The sequence below is a fragment of the Ovis aries genome, chromosome 5, assembly GCF_016772045.2.
Source record: "Ovis aries strain OAR_USU_Benz2616 breed Rambouillet chromosome 5, ARS-UI_Ramb_v3.0, whole genome shotgun sequence".
In the NCBI taxonomy this organism is placed as follows: domain Eukaryota; kingdom Metazoa; phylum Chordata; class Mammalia; order Artiodactyla; family Bovidae; genus Ovis; species Ovis aries.
This window is the reverse complement of record NC_056058.1, coordinates 6,190,449-6,210,414: the sequence shown is the minus strand read 5'-3', so window position 1 is coordinate 6,210,414 and position 19,966 is coordinate 6,190,449. Positions and strand designations below refer to the sequence as shown.

Genomic DNA, 19,966 nt, shown 5'->3' with positions numbered 1-19,966 from the left:
GGAGGTCGGCTGGGACAGAAGCAAATATGGCGTGAATCTTGCTGAAACCTAGAGCAATTTTTACAGCTCAGCGGTGAGATTAGCAAGAGTGACCAAGATCTGCCAAGAGAACACAGCCAGAAGACAGAGCTGCCACTTCCAAGGAGAAAGGTGCCCTGCACACAGAGAGGGGATGGCTGTCTCCAACAGCAGGAAAAGCTTGGGCGTGGGAGCTAAAACCATTCAGACTGCACACTGAGACAGCCGCAGCTCACAGAGAGAAGACACCAGAATTCATTCAGTGGCTAAGTATTTACCAGGAAAATCAAAATGTGTTTGTGCTGAGGAGGAACTCAGGGAGCAGGCGGAGCTGGAGGGATTTACATTCATGGCAGGGAAGAAAGGAGCCTGACAAGGAAACAGGACAAAGTGACTGAATGCAAAGCTATGAAGAAAATCACCAACATGACACACTAGAGGAAGGCTTCCTCCCAAGCCCAGGGCCAGGAGAGGTGGTCACCTCAGCCTGGAGTCCCCGAGAGAACCCGGGGCAGCAAAGGGTCTGGAGCAGAATGCTGGCCTCCAAGACACTCCAACCAAGAGAACCATCCCAGGAGTCAGCTGCAAAGGCACTGACGCCATCTTGGACAAGGAACCTGAGGCCTGCAGCCCAGATCCCAGCAGGACAGGGGTGTCTCGACCCCAGAGTGTGCTGCACTCAGCTCACGCCAGCCAGCACTCAGGAACTGTGGGAGCCAGCTGTTATACACAGCACTGGTAAAACATGCAGAGATCAATCACTGGTGGTACAGTGGATGAGACTCCGTCTGCCAACACAGGGGACATGGGTTCAACCCCTGGTCCAGGAAGATTCCACATGCCTTAGAACTAAGCCCATGTGCCACAGCTACTGAAGCCTGCGTGTCCAGAGTCTGTGCTCCGCAACAACAGAAGCCCCTGCAGTGAGAAGCCTGTGCACTACAATGAAGACCCAGCATAACCAAAAAGAAAATAAGTAATTTTTAAAGAAATGCTATGATAAGGGAGTGGTTGGGACTGCCAGCTGAAGGCTGCTGTGGGCAGGCAGTTATCTCCTGCCTGGCAGCATTCTAAATTTTCTAGAAAAGTCACATACCTGGATTTTTGTAGGAAACCTCCATTTGTATTTTTGTGGCTAATTACAGTTTTAAAAACACTGTAATACTGTCACAAATCCTTGAGCTCTATCCAGCTCACAAATCACCTCTACTTATGCTCAGCGTCAGGTAGACCACAGACACTAATTTGCACAGGCAGGCCTGTGTGTCGGGTGGACACGACGTGTATTAACTCAGTGAATCCTCAACACAACCCCAGGAGATAGGTATTACTACTGCCTCTCATCTTCTGCATGAGCACAGTGAAACTCCAAGATGTTAGGTAACTCGCCCAAGGCCACACAGTCACGGAGCCAGATCAAGTCCAGGCAGCGTGGCTCAAGTTGGTGCTTGTAAGCTTCATGTTTCTAGTTCCTGAAAAACAAAGGCACCAACATGCATAACAGAGACAGCGTCTAAGGCAGTAGGTAGGAATGAGTTCCGAGCTCCTCTGACAAACGCTCTGGTGAAAACAGATATCACTTGAGATGTTCATCTGAGCAGCAAGGACGGGTGCCACCTCTGTGTCACTTCTGCTGCCGTCTTCCTGGGGTCTGGGGTGACTGCTACCCTAGATCACTTGAGTTCCTCTCTGTTTTATAGCACATGTCCTGGATTTAACATTTTTTAAACAAAGTTTTAGAATTTTATTAAGAGTATCTTTTAAGTGGAATCTTTATTGCTTCTTAATCAACCATTTATGGTTAAAAAAATTTGTAATTTACTTTAGCACTCCCTTTCACTTCTCACGGGATCTCTCCATTTGGATAGCTTTTTTGGTTTTAATTGATGCCCAGTGGATTTATAATGTTGTGTCAGTTTCAGGTCTTCAGCAAAGTGAGTCAGTGTTAACATGGCTAAAAGAGACGAACACCACATGCGATCACTTACAGGTGGAGTCTAAAAAGTGATGCAAATGAATTTACTTGCAGAATAAAAACAACTCACAGACACTGAAAACACACAGTTACCAAAGGGGAAAAGGGGAGGGATAAATTAGGAGTCTGGGAGTCATATACACTATGACATAAAATAGGTAAGCAGCAAGAACCTACTGTATTAGCGTAGGGCACTATACTCATATCCTGTAATAATCCATAGTGGAAAAGAATCTGACAAGGGATATATGTGTATGTGTGTAAAATTGAATACAACTAAATCACTTTGCTATACACTTGAAATCAACAACACTATAAATTAGCTACACCTCAATTTTTTTTTAAGTGTAACAATTTTTTAAATTTGAAAACAAAGGTGATGAAATACTCATTTTTTCCCCACAGTTACTACTATTTGGGGCTTCCTAGGTGATGCTAAAGCTGAAACTCCAGTACTCTGGCCACCTCATGTGAAGAGTTGACTCACTGGAAAAGACTCTGATGCTGGGAGGGATTGGGGACAGGAGGAGAAGAGGGCGACAGAGGATGAGATGGCTGGATGGCATCACTGACTCGATGGACGCGAGTATGAGTGAACTCCAGGAGTTGGTGATGGACAGGGAGGCCTGGCGTGCTGCGGTTCGTGGGGTCGCAAAGAGACGGACACGACTGAGCGACTGAACTGAACTGAGGTGGCGCTAGTGGTAAGGAATCCACTTGCCAATGCAGGAGATGCAGGTTAGATCCTTGAGCTGGGAAGATCCCCTGGAGAAGGAAATGGCACCCCACTCCAGTGTTCTTGCCTAAGAAATTCTACGGACAGAGGAGCCTGGCGGGCCACAGTCCACGGGGCGGCGAAGAGTCGGACACAACTGAGCACAGCATTATTATTTGGGTTTTCAGGTTTGTTCATGACCACCATATCCTGGCCATGTCTACTACTGCAGCATGTCTTCCCAAATTCATGTTTGGTGACATCATGCTAGCAGCTTGAAATCAGACACAGTCAAAGTATTCATACCATGGAAACTGGCAGACACTACAAATCAGGGCTTGATTTCTTCTCAGGTTGGTGGCCTCTGTAGAGTCCTGGGCTGTATCCAGACCAATGCCTGCTTTCGTAAAGACTTTTAAAGTTTCATTTTTATCTATTTTTTATTGACACGAAATTCACATAACATAAAATCAGCCATGTAAATAAAGTTTTACTGGAATACAACCATATTCGTTTGTTTACAAATTATCTATGGCTGCTTCTGTGGTATGCATAAAGGCAGAGTTGTGACAGAGACAGTATGAGCTACAAAGCTGAATTGAAAATATTTACTATCTGGTCCAGAAACAGCTCACCATCCCCTGGGATTTAGACTTAAGAAAATACTGATTATGCAGATTAAACTTCAAAGTGTGCCATGCTGTTAGGAATAGCACAAACAACTGAGGAAATATTCTTCCAGTATTTGAAAACTATTATCTGATTTTGCAAAGATATTACTTCACTCACTAACATAACAATCAGCAGTCAATGCTCATGTCAAAACTAAACTCATAAGTTGACTATGGATACAAAACTTCAACAGAAAACAAGGAAAGCAGTCTGAGTGAAACAACTGGCTGCCTCGAACTGAAAATAGAGTGCTGCGTTTCATGGTTACTTGTGAACTGTCTGCTGCCTATCCTTTCTATCAGTGTAATCATGTATGTATATATGGCATTTTTCCTGGAAAGCCAGCTGTCAGACATTTATAAGCACACCACATTGAGTAAATTAGAGTTCTCTATTACTTCAAAGTGCTTAAAATAAAGCCTGAATGAAACAAAAATCCATTTGCATTACTATAATTCAGCATTACATATAAATGAAAAGAGGAAAGAACCTGCATTCTTTAGATGTTAACTCTTATAAATTATGATGTACTTAAAAAATGGTTCTAAGTTTTATCATCTGTAAGCAAACTGAACTTCTCCATGGTGATTATCAATGTCAAGGAAAAACAAAAAAACCCAGCTAACATATAAAAGTTATGTTCAAGGACACAGTGCTCCCTTTTAGGAACACCAATGTTACTGGGAGATTCAATAAAGTTCAACATTCAGCACATCCCCTAATACTTTACACTTTATTTTTCACAAAACTATACTGAAGAAACGAACTGCTTGCCCCTCATTCCCAGCTCCAGTTTCCCAGTGCCCTGCCTGGACACCCTATTTCCTATGTGTGCCGTGAACGGACAAGAGTCTGGAGACAGGCAGTGTGACAGCAGGGCGGGGAGGGAGCTCTCTACAAAGGTTGGCCAAGAGAAGCCTGAAGGAATCTGAGGTCAGATCTAGGAAGGTGTCCTGCACAGCCATGAATGAGGGAGAGGGAAGCATAAATGAGGCAAGAAAGGAAAGAAGGGGCCAAGCCAGGCAGCACCTGTCGTTGTTGTTGTTCAGTCGCTAAGTCGTGTCCAACCCTTTGCAACTCCCTGGACTGCAGCACACCAGGCTTCCCTGTCCTTCACTATCTCCTGCAGTTTGCTTAGATTCATGTCCATTGAGTGGGTGATGCTATCTAACCATCTCACCCTCTGTCGCCCCCTTCTCCTCCAGCCCGCAATCTTTCCCAGCATCAGGGTCTTTTTCAATGAGTTGGCTCTTTGCATCAAGTAGCCAAAGTGTTGGCGCTTCAGCATCAGTCCTTCCACTGAAATTTAGCGTTGAATGGTTTGATCTCCCTGCTGTCCAAGGGACTCTCAAGAGTCTTCTCCAGCACCACAATTCGAAAGCATCAATTCTTCATGACAATAAGGAGAGGGGATGCATGTTCTAATCACAGAGGGTCTTAAGCCAATGGCGTGATCTGATATCAGTTTGGAAGGGGCAAGACGGAGAAAAGATGATGAAAGGAGAAAATACATTTTGGTAGTGGAGTTACCTACCAAAGTCATCTGTAATACCTGCAGATGGATTGGGCGCATTAAGGTAGAGAAAAGCAGGGAGCACAGATGACCCCGGGGCTTGAACAGAGCCACCACCACAGCGGCACTGACTGCAACGAGGGAAACTTCATACACGTCTTCTCGGTCCTGGTGGGCTGGACTCCTGTGCTCTGAGAGCATGCAAAGCATGATGGGTGGGCATGACTGGGGTAAGGAGCTGCACACTCCTGCTCTGAGCCTCCCAAAAAGGCACGAGAGATAAAACAACCCTCTTCTCTCCGCTGGTAGCAGTACACAGAGGCCCCATGACCCACTCCACATCTTGATTGCTCTCAGTAGTTTTTAGCCTGAAGAGCACTCATCAATCTACTTTTTCTTTTTCTTTTTACTGTTTAATTAACAAAAAACCGAGCACAGGAAAAGCAAAAACAAAAACCATTCCTATTGCCCCAATACAAAAGTCTCCCATTTCACCCTAAGTTCCAGTTTTTGTGCCTTTCCTAGTTGTGAGCCGCTGAACAACAACAACAAAAGCTCCTTTTCGTCATCATGGCAAAGCGTGTCCCCTTTCCTGCAGTCTTCAGGATCAACCTTCACAGCTCTCTGCTATCTGACTCAGTGGATACACCATGTTTCCTAAGCCTCTCCCATTTAATTAACGATACTAACAATTACTATTGGATAAATATATTCACTAACATTGTTATTAAAAATGATCATGTGTCTGTACATAAATTTCCAAGAGTTAAAAAATGTTTAGATCAAAGGACATGACCAAAGCTACACCTCCTGCCGCGTAAGTATTTCTCAAAAGGAGTTCTCCTGGGTCCTGCCAGCGGGGCTGGGGGGGATGAAGGGGGAAGAGTAGGAGATATAAAATAGCAACAGGACGGTTTACCACCCAGTCTTGATTACCTGCCAATGCCATTTCACCACATATTTGAGTATAAGGTATATATTTTTCAATTATTCATCACATCAGTATTTCCCTATATGGTGATGTCTCTGGAAGGTTGTGATTGTTAGCTCCAAGTTCTCCACATTCAAAGAACACTGCTTCGTAAATTAGGCGATTTCACACACACAGAAATCTGTATTTTGATCCCTTCCCTCCCCTGGTCTGCACTGCAATATAGAGGGGTTCAGAGAAGTTCAGGCAGGTAAGTCTGGTTGGGAGTTCCAATCCTAGCACTTCTTCTAAAGAAGTGTGTCTTTCCGTCTACAAGCCTGAGATTTTGTTCTACAACCAATTTCTTCCCACTTCCCCCCAGGGAGCTTTCAGAAATGTGCAAAATTATGCAATGTTGTCTGGTAACTGCTCACACTAAAACGAAGACTATCTTGGGAAAAAATACCATCTGTGAAAACCAAAGTTAAATATCTACAAACTCATCCAGGAGGACAACTGGCCCCAGCCCCACCCCTCAAGGAAAGCAGGGGCGGGGCGTGTACTCGCCTGTGTTCAGCGCCTCCGCTGTGCCCAGCCACTTCCCCGTGGGCGTTCCTCACCCTCTGGTGGGCAGGCCTGTCCTCACTTTACAAGAGGACAGCAAGTCTGACAGACTGTCCGCAGTGTCTGCTGCGATTTGTCCAGAGACAAGCACCGGACAAACAGAGCTACATAGATCTGAACCCAGGTCCACCTCCAAAACCCCTGCATAGGAAACACTTTTTTTTCTATCTGCCCATCCATTCGGCTTTTTCATTTGGGGGGAGGCTCAAACAATTTTGCACCCATCAACCTGTAGTTAAGAAAAGGGAAGAAGGCTTTCTTCTCCAAAAGACAAGACCTCGTGAATGCTGCTGACACGGCTCAGAGGGCCCAGAGATACCAGAAAAACCAGGGGGTGTGATGGGGGTGGTTTGCTAGGAAGGGACAGGGGCTGTGCCCCGCACCCCCAAGCTACCCCACGCCCCATGTGGTAAAACACAGCAAAGGCCTCAGTTCTTACCCAAAGCACAAGGGATGAGGCCCAGAAGCGCACTGGCCAACTGAGGTAGGCATTAAAGTTAAACAGAACTTTTAAAGCACGTTCCTTGGTGGTACCACCCACATGGCTGGGGTTGCCACACGGATGGGCGGGCAGACACCATCTCCATTCTCGCCGTCAGCTCCCCTCCTCGAAGTGGGCACAGTGGCCTCCGGGGGAAAACAAAGTCTCTGAGGTCAGTTGTGCGATGGCCAGCTACTTACCCTGGCTAAGCCTGAGCCTCATCTGTTAAATGGAATACTATCTATCACAGAGTGAGCGTACTGTGAGTTGCTACTGTCCTGCTTCTGTTATGGTCCAAAGATAAAGTCCTTACAAACATACAACCCTTAAAAGATGACATCAAAAGACACTGGACACTTGGATTTGTTAATCATGGTTGCCTACTAGACTGAATGAGATTCAGTCCCTCCAGGCTGAACTCCACCTGCGGGTCTATTACCCACTAATAGAATGAAAAATCCGCTCTCTGCTCCTTCCAGCTGCAAGGCCTCAGGTAAGGACAGGCTCCCTCACTCTTTTCCTCATCTTTACCAGAGATACAGCAGCAGCTCCCGCCCTCCTCTAGGTGACTAAGCCCAAGTCAGACATTGCACCAGGCGCCTAACATGCTCACCCCCTCAGGACGCCACCACCGGGTGATGGCACAACAGCTACACGTCACAGGTAGAGAGACTGAGGCCCAGAGGCTTTAGGCGATTCACCCTGAGGCCACTGAGGCAGAAGCAACCGAGGAGGACCTGGAGCCACTGCTCTCCCAGCACAGCGGGGCTTCAGGGTTTAGCACCCTCTTCCAGGGGAAGTCCAGGCGTGGCCCAAAGGAGAGAGGAGGTATGTGCACTCCCGGGGTGGGGCTGGGACTGAGGGATCATCACACCACAGAGGAGGCTAGGCAAGTGCTGCCAAACCAAAGCTGCCCACCTTCTCTCCTGTCCTGTTTCCAGCCTCTAGAATCTCCAGACTCCCTAAAACTGAGCAACACACACAAGACAACCTCAACGCCTGAGTCTGACCATGCCACTACGGCTAGAAGAGAACCGACGCACCACAGGAGGACCCCAAGGGGCTGAGGTCTGGAGAGGGCCCAACAGTCATCACAGGAGAGGGCTGTCCTTTGGGGAACCAGCCACCCCAACCCCAATGCTTGTGAGCCAAGCAGCTGCCCTGCCCAGTCCCCACCAAACCTGAACTCTTTCGACCCTGAACCCAGCTTGGTGCTGCCAGATTAGGCAATGCTTGTGCTCACCCACATCTTGAAATCAGAGATGGACCCACAGTAAGCTGGTCTTTGGCCCTAACAGAATTAACTATATGCAACAGCGAGAAAGGGACCAAAGCAGAAGGGGACACAGGCAGGCCAGACAGGTTAAAGGTGGGCAAGATCAGACCAGGGTGCCAGGAACAGAAGACAGTGCTCCTTGGACAGCTGGCAAGGGCCTTGCCGTGGGAGGAAAGCTGCACCCTGAGCCCAGAGAAGCAGGTAGGAAGGAAAGAGAACGGAGGGCAGACTGTCTAGGTGGGGCTGCAACAGCAGGTCAGGAGCTGATGAGCAGCTGAGCGAGGTTGGAGCAGGGCAGGAGAGAGGACGTCAGAAACTAGGCACACTGTGCTCAGCTGACTCTCTCAGTTGCAAGTGACAGCAAGGTCAGAACAAACAAACGGACTTCACCAAGACGCCACCCACTCACCTAGGGCCAACTGAGCCCCGGCAACGTATTCCTCGCCACCCCTTTGGACCAGGCTTACTCCTGGGCAGGCTGTCCTCACACGGCAGACCCTAGCAGCAACCTGCTCACATCTTTCCCGTTTAAGTCTCCCCCAAGTACCCCAGCAAAGCATTACAACTTTCAAATGGTCACAGGTCCATCCCTGAACCAATCACTGGCCAGGAAAGATGTAGCCCCATGACTGGCTAGACCTCAATCACTAAGCATCCTAAGGACACCCACCAAGGGATGGAACCTGGGTGAGTTGCCCACCGACAAGTCCGTGAACTGTCAGCTACACATCGAGACCTAGGATGCTTCAGGCCAGGGACCACACCCCCCTCTCAGCAGAGGATGTCCCACGAGCACATCCTCCAAGGGGAAACTAAGGCTGCAAACCTAACTTCATCCAAAACTACACGGCAAACAGCAGAGTCACGCTCCCAACTCAGTTCTGCCCGTCTCTGAAGCCCAAGTTTTCCACCTGGAGAAAGACTGCCTTCTTCACTATGTCACCTACAGAGCTCCCACGCTACCCAGTCAGCCACATGGCCCCAACAGAGAGAGTGAAACATCCCAGTCTTTTTGAACACTCACTCTGGGGCTGGCATGCAGATAAGATCTGGATGCAGAAGACTGGCTAGGAAGAGGCTACAACTCCCTAGAGATCCCATTCACAGGCATGGCGACCAAGGGAGGCAGCCGGCAAAGCAGTGGATTGTGGTGCCACCAACCAACAGCACAGCATGCGAGGCCAGTAGCTGGCTGGCCTGCAAGCGCCCAGGGCCCACTGGAAACCATGGTGAGACATCTGGGGAAAGTCTTAAAGGCCAGACAGGGGTCCTCAAAGCAAAGTCAAATATTCAAAGGCGAGAAGGTAAAATGAGCAGGAGGTCTGGAGAGAGCAGAAAGGCCAGTGCGGTACGGTTGAGGGAGCCAACCACAGCAACCACTCAGCGTTAGGCCTCAGGCCTCCTTCGTTCCCAAGCAGCTGCATTCAGCACTGAGCCTGCGGTGGGTCACCAAGGACAGCATAATGACCCAGGGAGACGCCCTCAAGTGACAAGTGTCAGTAATGCATCCTCATGCCCAAGGCCAGCTCATCTCACAAAGCAGATGATGCCACTTCCTATCTTCTGACTTGGGGGAGCCCACCACCGACAGGACAGAAAACCATGCCGACTAGACTTCTGACAAAGGAGCATCATCCCCAGGGCGAAAGGCAGACGCTTACTCCCCGACTGTGAGGCAGGCCGCCAAGCAGGTCCACCAGTAATCCAAAGACAGTCCCCACCTCCTGTCCAGACCAGGGTCCCCCTGTCGCTGCCCCGCCACACCGGAGGGCTGCAGCCACCAGGGGCACCTGCGGCTTCTGCCTGAACAGCAGAGCTGCTTCTGCAAGCTCCTCCCTGACTTCCTGCAGACACGACCATTTTCACCCCACACCCAAGCCAAGTCAGAGTGATTCTCCAGGAACTTTCAAACAGCAAGTGGATCCATCCTTGTCCGAGCCTTCAAGAGTTCAAATCCCGGAGCTGCTACGTTTCCCACCACGTGGGAAACAAGCCTATCCACGCGACACACAGGTGCACATGGTGTCAAGGACAAAAAACAGAGCAGCTCCCCTCTCAGTTCGCCCACTCCAATTTCAATCCCAAACAATATTTTGACTCGGTGGTGCAAGGAGAAACCTTACAAACAAATGCAGGATGAGCTCACCTCATTAAGGAGGGTGCTGGTGAGAAGTGAAGCTCCTGCATGCAGCAGCAGCAGCTTTGGCTTGCTGACCAGCCTTCAACGGGAGAACTTTAAATGCTTAAGAATAAGAAGCTCCTTTAAAATAGAAGTGAAAGTGAAATGTCCATTCACAAACCTCTCTGCCCCCAGACACGCCTCATTCGTAACACGTGGCCCACGTTTGCCACTGCCCAGCTGCCAGCATCCAGCCAAGGGGGAGCAGACATCACCAACTTTGGGTGCTTGTCAGAGCTCCCCAGACACATAGGAAGGGGAAAATGAAGGGCCATGAAAGATCACTCTATCTCAGCTAACGTAAGTGAAAAAAACCAAACTCTGAAATGCAAGTAGGTGCCAGCTTCTGTTAAGCAGGGGAAGGGGATAGTTAAGAGGAAATGGGCCCAACAATCAGCTGTGACCAGGCCTCCCAGGAGTCATCCATGCTGAGCCTGAGAGGACACAAGGCTGGAGAGCTCGGCTGCTGCTTGGTCACAGGCGCCACCTCCTCAGCCTCGCCCAGGCGCGCGCAGGACAGAGCACAAGCTGGGCCGTGCTGAGGCTCCCCTGGACTCCCAGAGGGCTCCTTAGCCCAGGATGGGGCCAGAAGCTGCAACCAGGCACCTGTGCCAACACAAGGCACCCAAGTGTGACTGCAGGCAAATCAGAGTCTGCAGTTCAGCCTGAATGAGGGGTACTTAGAACCCCATGCTGTGATCTGACGCCATGCAAACCACCCATTGCTTACTCCAGAACTCATATTTCAGTTATGTCCATTCTGTCACCTGGACCCAATCCCGGGTCCAGCACAACACCCAACTACTTGAAGGTGCGATCATATCAAAATTTTAATTTTTAAAGAGGTGACTAAAGCAGCACCTCAAAGGCATCACCCAGGGTCACTACCAGGCAACTCCCACCCTATTCTCCCATGAACAGTGCCCTAATGTTTCTTGGGGGCACCTTCTCTACTCTGGGTCAGTCTGGATGGAATAACACCATGCCCTGATTTAGGGGTGAACCAATCAACACAGTCTGCTAATTCAATCAAAGTCCAGACAAATTCAATCAAAGTACCAGGAAACGTCTACGTGGCCTTCTGGGGAAGAGGTACCTTCCTCTTCCGCCCTGGATGATGGTCGGTAAGAGTGATTCCCAAAGCTACAGGGACTGGGTAGACGATACCCACTGTGCAAAGGCAACACGACAAAAAGCAAAACAGAGAGACGCAGTAAAGCCAGGGCGTCACCTGAGAAGAGATCCGCTTCTGGGTCTCTGTGCAACACAAGCCAACGCAGAAGTAGTAAAGGTGCTTTGCCTGCAACTTTCTAACTGAATGCTTGAAGGAAACAATGTGAAATAATGAGCAGAAAGGGTATAAAACCATTGTTCCTCTTTTACATACCTCCACATCAGTGTCACTTACCCCCCCGCAGCACTAAAAAGCTGGCTTGCCAACTATCTGCCTGGCACAGATGCCAAGGCACACCAAGGGGGTTAAAAAAAAAAAAGCTGGGACATGTTCACTGGAATTGGCTTTCAAGAAGGACTGGTCTTAAGGACACAGGTAGCTATGCTGGGGATCACCCTGTGGCCACCAGCCCATGACTCACCACAAGCTGGACCAGGGACCTGATTGCAGAGGGGTCCAGAGAGCTAAGCTGGAATAGCGGAGGGGGGATATCCAAGTAAGGCATCGCGGGGACAAGGGGAGCCCAGCCCGCAGGTGTGTGCCAAGAGAGCCAAGGCCAGCTTAGCAAGCCAGCTGCGCTGCAGAGCCAAGTGTGGCGGGGAGTGGGCAGGGGACGCAGCTGAAGGTACAGGCAGGTGAGCGGGGCCACCAGCACCTGGAAGAGCACAGCCAGGCCACCAACGGCCTCTCGGTGAGAGCCACGGTCATGTGCAGCCGAATGCTCCATCAGTAACTCTCCTGGCTCCACCACAGGACCCCCGGCACAGACTAGGGCCAGCCACCTACAAAATCACTTTGTACACAGTGGACAAGTGGCTAGAGTCTCCACAGCAGCCACCAGGCTGGCCTACCATGAAGTGTGGACTGGAAAAAGCATCACCCACTTTCTGGCCCTGAAGAATGAAATCTGCGGGGGTGGGGGATGGGGGTGTCCAGAAAGGGTTTGGTTTGTCAATGATCAAAAAAGGCCAAAGAGTCTCTAGGTGGCATTTGATCAGTGTCTCCAGGGATCACAGATAGACAGGGATCTAAGATCAAGAGTCACCTTCTCTGTCAGGGGTGAAAAATGCCAGCCAAGAAACAAAAAGTGAAAAACACCTCTTTCTCAGCTGATTCAAGAGAAAGCAGAGTATTCAGGTACAACTTTCCTGTTGAACAAGCATAAAAATGCTGCACAGAAGGATCCAGCCTAAGGATCCAAATCTAGGCAGGAGAGTGGAACGCCTGTCCTGTATCCACTGCCCTCTCCCGAGTGACATGGGAGGCAGCAGCAGATGGGTGAGGACTGAGTGGGGGGAGGTTCCAACCCCAGAGCCATCCCTTCTACCAGTGTGTCCACTGAGCCCCAGTTTCCACACTGGTACCTGCCTCACTAGGTTGCTGTATTACTGTAAGTTAAATGCGCAAAGTGCTGGCAACCTGTACCTACTCAGTAAATGTTGACAGCCGGCTCTGAAGACTAGCCCTTTCACAAGAACATCATCAAGCATCTCAGTACCCACTTGCTGAAGTTCTTTCTGGATAGTTGGGGAATAACTCTTGCTCTGTTACCAAGGAACTTGCCATCCCATGGGAACAGATCTAGTCTCAGCAGGAATGTAGAATTTTTAAGTTCTGTTAGGTGCCTGCAGGAGACTGTCTTGGATTAAAGTGGGAAAGGTTTCTGGGAAAGGGAGAGAGGCAGGGCTGACAGGAGGCCCCAGCCAGAGGCAGCGCAAAGGGCCCAGCCCAAGGTGCCACACAAACTGGTAAAGTCAGCTTGCCGGTTCCTGTAGATGCTGTTTCCATGACAAGCTATAACTTTACTTCACAACATTCCTGGATTAGGAGCAGCTTCTGTCCTTGAATTTTTAAAAAAACAAAACAGTACACCTGCCATCAGGTGTACTGATGCCATCAGGTGGACGTTCCTGAATGCTTCTGATCATAAACATGGAACTTGATACCCCAAAGGTTAAGAGCCAGTAGGCCAGAAGATTTTTAGGCGGGAAAGGTTGCACCAACTGGGAAGAAATGGAAAGGCAAAGCTTAACATTTAAAAACACTTCACATTTAAGGTAAACCTCAGAAGATGCACTGGACTTCAACTTTCATTCTGGGCACTGCTTATGTAACAGGTTGTTAGGCCCACTGGCTTCGGAGCCAACCAGCACTGGATTTGGGCACAAAGCTTTCCCATATCCACCTCTGTGACACTAGAAAGATCCCTCAACCTCCGCTCTTCCCTAAAATGAAGATGGAGCATCCATGTGGAAGAGTGGTCCAGAGAACCACCCAGGATGCAAAGTACACTACGCATCCCTGGCACACAGTAAGTGCTAATAAATGGCAGCTCCTCATTTTATAGTCACCAATGGACGAATCCAGGAAACTCTGTTGCAGTCCCAGGAGCATTTGAAGGCTTTTAACACTACCCACCTGGCTGGGGCACATCTGACATGACCCTTCATTTTAACAGGCTCCATACATAATCACAGAACCTCCAGGAACTCACAGGTCAAGTGTCTGAGTCCTGACCAAGGGCCCAGTCCTGTCCGACACCCTCCTGGCACGCTGGCCCTGGACTCTTGAGCCAGCTCTGATGATCATCAAGAAGAGCTCCCCCGAGTCCAACCGCATCTACCTCCCATGAACTCCTGCCTTTCGAGTCCTAAGTTTGCCTCCAGAAGCCACACAGAGCCAACCTAAACCCGTACTGTACACCAGCCTCCAGGCCCTTCACCAGCCCTCTTCCTATCCCATTGCTGAGAGGGTAAACTGTTCGATGACTTGCCAGCGATTCCTCCAAACTCTCGATTCCCCTCAGGTCAGAAACCAACCAAGAAACGACTTCCTTTTCCTTCTGAAAACACAAATAATGAAGGAAAACAATGATTCTACAAAGTCATTTTACGTTCTTAAGAATTCTGAACCATCTCTGAATAAGACACATGAAGAACGGTTCCGTTTGGATCTAAGAGCTGTAGCCCTGTGAGGATGCCCCAGCCCCAGACCATCCATGCACACACCACGCCTGCTCCAGGTCCCTGCAGGGTAGTGGCTGGGTATCCCCAGGTCTGCACCTACCACAGCCAGCACCATAAACACTCACTAGAAATGTTTACAGCTGAGCCACCTTTTCCAGGTCTATCATATATCTCCATAAACAGTGTGAGTCGAGTTGGTGATTGAAATGTAGGGGTATTGCCTCCCAAGAACTGAAATTCATTGGAGTGTACTTTTAAATCCAGCATGCGGAATACTGGTAGGCCCTCCTTATGCGGGAAATGCTTTCCAATTCATGGAATCCCTGTGTCAATACCTGCTCAGTCCGGAGGATGAAAAGGAGCAGTGGGAGAAGGGGGCTCTAAGCGTGGGCACTCACAAGGCGGGACTGCAAATGCACTGGCTGCGCAGCCAGCCACTGAGCCACAAACTCAGGCACCCAACCTGACAACCAGCTAAGTGGGGCCCGCAGGCACCAGGCAGACTCAGGACAGCCACCACCAGCAATAAAGAGAAAAAGCACAACTTCTGCTGAGAGACAGAGCCCCCAGCTTCCAGAGCGCAGCTGACAGTGGTGGGGTGGCAGGAGACCACTGGAGGCAGTCAGAGAGAGGCCACGATGGGTTAAGATCAGTTCTGGGTGAACCGGAACTCCATCTGTGAAGACAGACACATGGACAAATTGAGGCCAAGAGAGCAGAGCGCTCCTCCTTCACATAACGCCAAGCTTGGCCCCTTGGAGGGCCTGGCCCACCACTCGAAGCGGAGTTGGGAGCCCAAGTGGCCACAGTGCCTGTCTGTATCTATATCAGGACAGATGCCTCTCCCCTGAGCTGATCTGAACTGCTTCCAGGCCTCTGTGACCTGCAGCCAGGACAACATCCCCTGATGAGAGCGCCACCTCTGAGGACCTCCGTGAAGACAGAAAGCAAAGTCCACCTTCTTCTGAGGAAGAGGGCGAGTCACAACAAGGACTTACACCTGCTGAGGACCAACACTGTCACCTGTCCACTTCCCAAAGTCACAAATGCCATCCTGCTGTCCTCCCACATCCTGGCCACAACAGAAAGAGCAAAGACAGGAAGGCTACTGAATCTGGGCCACCGGCGTGGTCAGGAAGAGTCCGCATGTTTCGATTTCATATGTTCTAATGTATTAATGAGAATTGGAACTAACAGCCTTCCATTTCAGAACTTATAAGATTCCTCTTTTCTGCAGGATCAATGGTGTTTTATAAAAACACCAGAAGTGCTGTAATCTTGAAGCAGAAAAGAAAGCTGGAGCACCAGACTCATGACAGGTTCCATATCAGTTGGCAGTTACCACTTCACAGTGTGGTCTGGCCCAGGATTCTGTTCCCCTGACAGAAACCTTCAGGTGTTTCCAGGACAGGCTGTCTAATGTCATCATCCTGTTGGATCCATCACAGGTAAATTGAACCCAAGTTGCAATCTCTTATAAACTTGTGTGGGAGAGAAGAGGCGCCCACATCTTTTCTTACCGGCTCAAGAACACTGCCCTCATGGCCACTTCTGAAGCCATCTCTCCACATCTGAGATCACTACAGTGCATTTAAATAAAGTTGGAAGCATTATCGCCTAATAACTCTGGGTAAGTCCCTAACTTTAGGGCCGTCACCTCACATTAAGTCAGTAGGAAACAAAGGCATTTTGTCCTCTCCAGGCCATGGAGACACTCAGCAGCACCTCCGGCCACGACGTCGCAGGACTGGCCACCATGGACTGGCCACGCACCCCACCTCCCTTTACAGGCTGTGGGAAGGAAGCAGGAGACTTTGCTGAAGTGTTGCACAGTCAGGCTAAGCATACTTCTCTGTGCTAAAGTGTGTTAGCATTTGTTACTCAGAAAATTCACACAGTAGATACTGCATTAAAAGACAAAACTTCTGGAACAATTCATGTTAGCGTCTGATGCCCAGGTCCAGAATCTGAACCTGGATCTAGAAGGAGCTTTATAGGGCAAACACACCAGTCCCCAGTCTCAGGTTGTAGATGAGGAACCCACAGCCCAACGAAGCTCACTGGTATCCTCACCTTCCAATTCTTAGGTGGGAAAATGATCTTTTCCGTGTCTCTCTGCAGAGGCCCCTTGGTCACCTCCCCTTGGCACCTGAAGTCTGCAGAATACTGAGGAAGAAATGTAGTCCTGAGATTTCCTGCTGGAGAACCCAAGAAGGAGTCTAGGGTTCAGTAGTTTAACCAGCACTTAGAAAGTACACCTAACACTTCTGCTTTAGACAGAGCAGACAGAGAAACAAACTCCTCCTGAAGGCTGTCCTCTGGTCTGGAAGACAAAGCCCGAACTTTGGCAAAATAAGGAGTGTCCAATACAAACGGGAACCTAATCACTTGCTGATGAGACTATGCTTGAGTGGACTGACTGATTTCTGGGCAGGAAGAAAACAGTCCTCCTCAACTTTATCCATGACAAAACAAGATTAACAAAGGCACACAGTGCCCTTCGGAAAGATTTTCAACACCCTGGGCTGCCATACGACGCTAAGAGCAAGGATTCCACTGTTCTAAAAAACTTTCAGTTGCTTTTTGAAAAGAAGTGTACAAAATTTATTACTGAGCTGGCAAAAATTATTAAATCAAAGCCTGATGCTATAGATATTCAAGTACTCCAGAAGCTAGAATTTAGAGCAAAGAACTTTCCTCTTAAGAACTCTCTTTGTCAGGGAGATGATCAGAAAATGTTACTTTGTTACTTCCCTAACTTTTTAGATACTTGTGGATATTAAGTCAGCTCCCTGACATTGACTTTTCAAGCAAAAGTTAAGTTTGTTGTCATAACTGCATGCCCATAAAGGTAAGCATTAATGACACAATTCTCAGTCGCTTGTCTCAAAAGAGGTTTAATTTTAGTGTTGGCTCTTCAACGCTGTCCCCATTTTTATTTTCCAGGAGCATCTTAAATATGTGTCAACTAACTATGCAGAAGTGGAGTTTCTACTTGGGTAAGGCAGAGAAGAGCAGCTGTGTGCTGGCAATGCCTTGATGAAGCCACCTAGCTCTCACCTGGGCCCAGTTCAATCAAGAGAAACTGCAGAAATATGGTCACACCATCTCTACCGGCAACCTATTCCTCCACAGCTCTGAGTTTCTCCGCGGAGTTTGCTCCAAGCCACACTCCTGTCAAATGGCTTGTAACAACACCCAGGAACATCACTGACAACAGCAGCATTTAAAGGAGGCACTTTCTCATCACTCATATTCAGAGACAGTACCCCGATTTTATCCACTACACTTACATCAGTAAGACTCTGAGTCGTCCCAGAGAAGCCACGTGAAATGTGCACTCCATGATACGGAACACATCCATGGGCTTGGACCCTCTTCCTCCTGTTCTCCTAGGAACCCTTTAGAGTCTTACAAAACACTGGAACCCCTGAGGTCACCGCCCCACCTAATCTACAACATGGTGACTGCCTGTTAAAGCGCCTCCTGATCCCAAAGCTCTCCTAGGTGGTATTAGGATCAGTGCTAATATCTCAGCAACCATTCAGAATCTCTGCAAGGCAAACAAGCACATGGAATTCGAGAAATTACACTCTGAGGTGAAAGTCATCAAGGCTACATTTTTCATTTCACTTGTTTTATCCTCTACTTTTTCAGTCTTGGGAATTGCTGCAGCACCAGTTACTGCAAAAATTCTGCAAGGTTTTATATAGCTTGTGCCTACTCCACCCCCAAAGTCATAACAAAAATGTATACAACATTTGTTAAAGACAAGTACCACCAAGTCTATCTTCATGGGGCCTGAAGACCAGGAATTACTTATGATACAGAAATCAGTCTTATAAAGATCACAACTCCTCTCTTTCTACCAAATTTGTACAATCCAACCATGAATTATTCCCACAGTGCTGGCTAAAACCTACTGCTAAAAGTAATCAGCAAAACTCATGTAAAGGAAAAGCAAAAGTCCCCACAGTGACAGAAACCTAAGTTACCTGGCCAAGCCGAAGATGGTTTATTTCTTCCATCCCCAGCACATTAAAGTGGTTTCAATGGCCACTTCCTGGTCTCCCAGGAAATGCAGGGGCTCACTTCATACCTGGATGCTACAACATCTTGCCATTGCTGAACCTGCTCTGGCCACAAGGGAAAATAACCCCTATCACGGACAACCACTCAGAGAAAATATGAGAATTAGATAAATCCTTCCCAACACACACGGTGAAGGGCAGGGGAGATCCCTCCACAAACAGCAGCCTCAGTGGAGCAGCACCTGAGAAATCGACACCCTGGGGTTAACCCTGACTGTCTAGGTCACAAACCAACAGGCTAGGGCCCCACGTAGGGGGCACACGAAGAAGGGCTCTGGGTGGAATGGGAGAGCACATAATCACCTCTAATTCACTACCCAAAAGCGGGGCTCTGCCTTGGTCTGATACGCAAGGAATACTTAGGCCCAGAAAGGTAATAGGAAGAATCCCACTCTCTACAAGATCATCTTCCGTTGGCAGCGACCCCAAGAGAGACCCAGCGAAGCAAGTCCACTCTCAGAACCGAAAGGGACTCTCCACGAGCCTTGGGCACCCGGCTAGGTGTAAAGGAGGCCAGGGGGGCTCCCTTCGAAGCCAGAAAGGTTCTTCCAGCCGGGAGGCAAGGTAAATAAGACTTCCCTCCTCATCGATAAGGCCGAGACACCGGCGGCACGGGCTCCCCGAGTCCTACCCCGGACACCAGTTGCTCACAGCCTTTCCCCCTCCCCTCCCCCCCCGCCGGGAGGGCTTCCCGGGGGTCGCGGGTACTATGGTAAGGGCGAGGTGGGCAAGCACAGTCAGGAACAGCAAGGGTCGTAGAATTAGGGTGGATGAGGGGGAAAAACTCTAGTCTCAGCTCCCATCTGCTCCCTTCGCCCAGGCCGCATTAAAGCCTCGGCCTCACGTACCGAGCGCTGCCGGGCTGCCCGACCAGCCCCCGGCCCGGGCCCGGGGGAAGAGAGACAGGGATGGCAGCGGCCCTCAGGGGCAGCTGGGTGTCCGGGGGATCCTTCGGAGCCCGGCGGACTAGGAGCACTAGGGAGGGGGAGGGTCCTGGGCCCACGCGGCCTCCACTTTAACCCGTGTGAGGAGTACTTACGTTGCTCTGGGGGTCGATGGCCTGCAGCAGCCGGTCCCTGATCTGCTGCGGAGACGGCGGAGCCGCTGTCATTGCCTGGGCGAGGCGGGGGGGGAGCGGCCGGGCCAGCGGGCGGGCGGGCTGAGGCGGGGAACCGGGGTCACTCACTCGCCGGCCTCCGGGAGCGGAGCCTCATGTTCCCCGCGGCGCCGGGGAAAGAGGGGGCGCGCGGGGTGACGGAGAGGTGAGCCGGGGCCGGGGCTCAGGCCCGGGGCGCCGCCACCACCAGAGGAGGAGGAGGAGCCGCCGGAGCCGTCGCCGCTGCTGCCGCCGCCTCGAGAACCAAACTCCAGT

The 19,966-nt window shown here is 49.8% G+C and overlaps 1 protein-coding gene across 2 annotated transcripts in view; it reads right to left on the bottom strand.

The window, feature by feature from the left end:
- MED26 (mediator complex subunit 26) overlaps positions 1–19,966 on the bottom strand; it is a 39,985-nt gene extending 20,019 nt beyond the window's left edge. The window contains exon 1 of one of the 2 annotated variants that reach the window (XM_042249719.2): positions 1–19,966. This exon is cut by the window's left edge and continues 11,584 nt beyond it. Coding sequence is in view for 1 of the 2 variants with exons in the window: in XM_027969463.2 (XP_027825264.1) it covers positions 19,634–19,705 (72 nt within the window). In the remaining variant the exon portion in view is untranslated. The other variant, XM_027969463.2, reaches the window with a different exon arrangement.